The sequence below is a fragment of the Helianthus annuus genome, chromosome 12 (genome assembly GCF_002127325.2).
Source record: "Helianthus annuus cultivar XRQ/B chromosome 12, HanXRQr2.0-SUNRISE, whole genome shotgun sequence".
Classification (NCBI taxonomy): Eukaryota; Viridiplantae; Streptophyta; class Magnoliopsida; order Asterales; family Asteraceae; genus Helianthus; species Helianthus annuus.
The window spans coordinates 63,089,705-63,094,517 of record NC_035444.2 but is presented as its reverse complement, the minus strand read 5'-3'; the positions used below and the strand labels follow the sequence as shown (position 1 = coordinate 63,094,517).

General features: G+C 34.5%; 1 protein-coding gene across 1 annotated transcript; it reads right to left on the bottom strand.

The window, feature by feature from the left end:
- Positions 1–482: 482 nt before the first annotated feature.
- On the bottom strand, positions 483–2,432 carry LOC118485052. The gene is made up of 3 exons (XM_035981282.1): positions 2,285–2,432; positions 1,691–1,782; positions 483–607 (listed from the first exon to the last, which is right to left on the bottom strand). The coding sequence occupies exons 1-3, from the start codon at positions 2,430–2,432 to the stop codon at positions 542–544; spliced, it is 306 nt and encodes a 101-aa protein (XP_035837175.1). The 3' UTR covers positions 483–541.
- Positions 2,433–4,813: the final 2,381 nt, after the last annotated feature.

Here is a 4,813-nt window from a genome sequence, read left to right as displayed (position 1 = left end):
TTCAAACCGGTCCTTGGTTAGGCCTTGTGCCACCTAGTGGTTCTTTACCAATACATTTGGGATAACGTGCTATTACATGATACCTCAAACTGTTACTGATAACAATCCTGATTGAACGAGATTATTATTAAAACTACTACTTACCGGAATCCATGATCAAGCCTCAAACCGAACATCAACCCTTACCGAGAGCATAAGGTTTAAGTCCAAGCATAGTCCCCCCACCATGCTTGAATCTCTTAAACCAAGGCTCTGATACCAACTTGTAACATCCCAATTTAATTAGAGAATATATCCTTGTAAAATATGGTCTCATTCGGATATTTTAAACAAATTCATTTAACGATAAATACCAACTTGTAAGACCCATTCTAATTTATCATTTATATATCATTAAAATACGTATTTTATATCAAAAATGCGAATAAACAAAGACTTTTTCATCCAAGTATTCATACATCTTTAAAACATTCAAAAACCATGTTATGAGTGTTTACATAATTTACTTTTATTAAACAAAACAAGGTCAAATGCGGAAGCTTCATTTAGACATGTGTTCGGTTCTTGTTCGCTGCTTGATCTTCATCCGGAGGACCTTGACATTCACCTAGTGTCAAAACCAACATAAACTTTAATTATGAAGGTCTTGAAACATATTAAAACAAGTTCCATGAGCAAAACAATAAAAATTAAAACTTTTGCCAGATACTAGGCCTCTCGCGTGCCACGAGAGGCTTGATGTTTTCTTTCGCGGGCCGCGACGATAGTCGCGTGACACGACAATGTTATTGATTGGCTGTCGCGTAGCGCGACGAGCCATTTTCGACAGAAGGTTTCCCTTTTTCTGCTGCATATTTGCCCAGCTATGTTTTTAACAACATTACAACTTAAAACTATCATAACTTTCTATTTACACATCCGTTTTACGCGATTCTTGTTTATACGCGACCGTAATACAATTACGGATACGCTTATCACCTCGGTTCGCAATTAAAACTGATTTATAAGCTATTTTCGTGTGATTAAATTGAGTCTTTAACTCAAGTTCACTTTTACCATTTCTTGCTCTTTTAACAACCAAACCAAACCGGAATTTGTTTCGATACATCATTGGAATAATATCTTAGCCTCTCCAACCCCTTGTATCATTTATGCCTTGCCCTTATATGTCATAAGTCCAAAAATGATCAAGTGATCATATTTGACCCATTTCACCCATTTTAAAATTATCCACAAGTCCATTCAATTTCATTCATTGTAAACATAAACACTCATCCTTTCAAGTTTACAATTATATCAATTAGTACCCTACAACAACTATCATGTTTAACAAACCGATCAGTAAGTAAGTCTAACCACTTACTCATCATTTAACTATTTTATGAAAACCATCTATCATAGGTTCTATCAAATCAAAAGATAACAATAAGTTTAATCAACTAAACAAAACGCAACTATTAAGTTACATACCTCTATGAAATTTTTGATTTTCAACCATACCTCCACCTCAATGGTTCTTTGAACCATTTACGCATAGGTTATTCGTGTCATTTTAGATTTCTATTGGATCATGTTTGATTCGGTTTCAAACCTTATGTGTGAAATTACTCATCCTCTAATCATATCAATTTTTACCCTGCAATAACAAGTATATACAGTACAATCTATTTTAATAAGTCTAGCAACTTACCTTAGAGTTGTCCCCTTTTCTGTAATGAGTGTCCTTCCTCGCTTGTCTCCCCGGCATGTCACTCGTGTTGCCTAAAGTTCGACACCAAATTCCTATAATCCATCACCATGTTTGTTACTAGAACACATAACCACATAGTTTATTCATACAATGACCATTTTGATCATTATCACTTTCATACTCAAGTGTTTTTGTGTCATTATTATTCTAAGCTTCACTCAAGCATTTCATCGAACACTCGACAGGTTTCAGATTCAAGGTTTACTACCAAACCATTCCCTTAGCCTCATTACCCACATTTTCATTTCTAGTGTTAATCCTTCAAGATTACACACACAAATAGCATATTTTCAGTTTATCACATGATAGATTTCCCAATTCTTGATCATCTAATCATGTATTTAACTTCTCATCCTACTCTTTCTAACTAAGGTGTCATCACATGACATCCATCAAATTTCTAAACATGCAACACACAAATCTAGTAGTTAGCACTACAATGAACATAGATAAACATCAGATTTCATTTAATTTTATGATGTTAACAATTTATCACTATCATAAACAATCTCAAGTCCAATCCAAAACACTTACCTTGATTTCTAGATGGATTTACAAGCTTAGGAACCCTTGTGCTCTCACAATTTACCCAAATTAGGCCTTGGATCACTCCATTTTGTTCAATTTCACAAGAGGAGGGTTTCCCCCTCCTTTTTCCTTCTCTGTCGTCGCATATACACATTATGTGTGTGGTGTTTGCGTGTTTTAATTACACAAATTCAGATTTTTATTTAGGTTTAGGAGATGCACAAGTTTGATCCCTCAAGTTATCATGGTTTGTTATTACTTTAAACTTCTTTTCACTTGGTTTAGTAATGGAGCACTAACTAAGTTACTTTCTCTAGTTATAGCATTGTCTCTATATCAATATGTGTGTATATATATATATGTATGTATTACATACATATATTTTCTATTAAAATTTACGGGCGTTACACTAAGCCTGATGGGTATACCCGAAACCCAAAACATATTGGATGGGTATACCCGAAGCCCGACGGGTATGGGCCGGGTATGGGATTAAAAATATAAAAGAATTTGGGTCTGGGTACGAGTATGGGATTTAGTGATACCCGCCCGATACCCGGCCCGAATAATACCTGAAAAAACATTAAATTTAAATTTAATCTTCTATTTATATAAACTTTAGTACATACACTTATTCATTATTCATAGATTTTGATATGTTGTATGTCTTCAAGACTTTAACATACACATACAATATTTTATGTTTAGTTATGTTGTTTCTATGTAGATTAAAAATGTGTATTAGTTTTGGGATTTTCTAAATATATTTCAAGTTGTTAGGGAGATTACTTGGGTCCTGATTAATGCTACTATTTTTCATGTCTAGTGTTTTGATTAAATGCAAAATACATAAACCAACATTATGTGTTCCAAAGTAGTAGTGCCTTAATTAGTTAATTATGTATATATATGTTTCAAATATACATTTGAATATAATATGTATGTTATTGGTTGTATTATTCTTTATTGTAGTTTTAAAAATAGTAAATGATATAAACATTAGATTAAAAAAATACACATATGAGTCTCAATGGTATTTTTAACAAATTAAGGGGCATACTCGATACCTGCGTGTATACCAGATACCCGATGAGTAATTACCCGACGGGTAACGGGCCGGGTATCGGACAAAGAATTACAACCGGGTACGGGCTTGGGATACCCGGCCCGAACCAGGCCCATTGCCATTCCTACTTGAGGTCCCTTACGGACCAGGGATAACCTCTTACGGTCCGCAAGGGGTTCAAAAACATTGCGCGCCAGAGGTCCTTACAGACCGTAAGGCATTACTTCTTACGGTCCGTAAGGGGGGCGCTGTCTGTAGAAACTTAGTTGTCAATTGCAACCTTTCTCTTGTGCCACCTTTGCTCGATTCTTGCCACCTTCTAACCCTCTTAGGATGTGTGTCCTGCCACTAATCCACTTCTAAAGACACTTGTCATGATTTGGGAACCTTTGGATTAGTATAAACAGGCTTCAAAGTTGCACATTCCATTCACACCTTCACAACTTCTCTTCTTGTCTTACTTGGAGCTGGTTTTTAGATTTAAATCCTCCTATTCCAAGTTCTAATCTTCCTTCTAAACACTAGTAAGTGTTCCCCTAGTCTATTTCATTTTATTAGCTAGTTATTAGCCGAAAGTCAAGCAAATTGACTTTTGCTTAGACTTTCGGTTCTGACCATGTCGGTCAAGTCAAAGTTCAAACTGAACTTTGCAACATGATCGTAATAATGAAGGTGTTAATCCCTTGTGATTACACCCTCTGATCATCACGTTTAGTAGACGAAATGACGAGTCAAACATGTATAAAATAAAAGTAAAAAACACAAATTTTGCAAATTACGAAGAATGGACTTTTAAGTAACAAAACTATAGGTTTTTAACATTATAACAGTTTATATAACATTGTAAGATTTGTTTTATCATGTCTAACTCGTCATAATCAGTTTAGCTTTTAATTCCAAGTCGAAAGTCAAACAGTTTGACTTCTACTTTTACTTTGATTCTAACTCGTTTGGTCGACCTTAGAACCCAATCAAGCCTAGTTATGTAACCATAATAATATACGGAAGAACCCTCTGAGACTATATCTTTTGGTCATATCATTTGATGGGTTAGTTGACGAGTCAAATAAATATATCATAGAAGGTCAAAAAAATCCTTTTTGGCATAAAACTGGTTTAAATATATACGGTCTATATTCTGACCTCAAAACTGATCATACAACATTATAAAATGTGTTTTGACCTCAAACTGATCATACAACATTATAAATTGTGTTTTGACCTCAAAACTGATTATACAACATTATAATTACATTGTTTAATAAAGACTAACACATTTAAATACTTTAAGCCTATTTTACCTATAAAACTTGGGATGTGGCACTAGCCACTTGATTCAAGCATTGCAAAATGGCTAATATTTTCATAGAAATTCAATAATCCGTTTTAATCTGTATTCCTTGATAACATTAAGCACTTGGGGGGTTAATACGACCGTGTCCGGGCGTCCCGGCTCATTTATTGAAAAT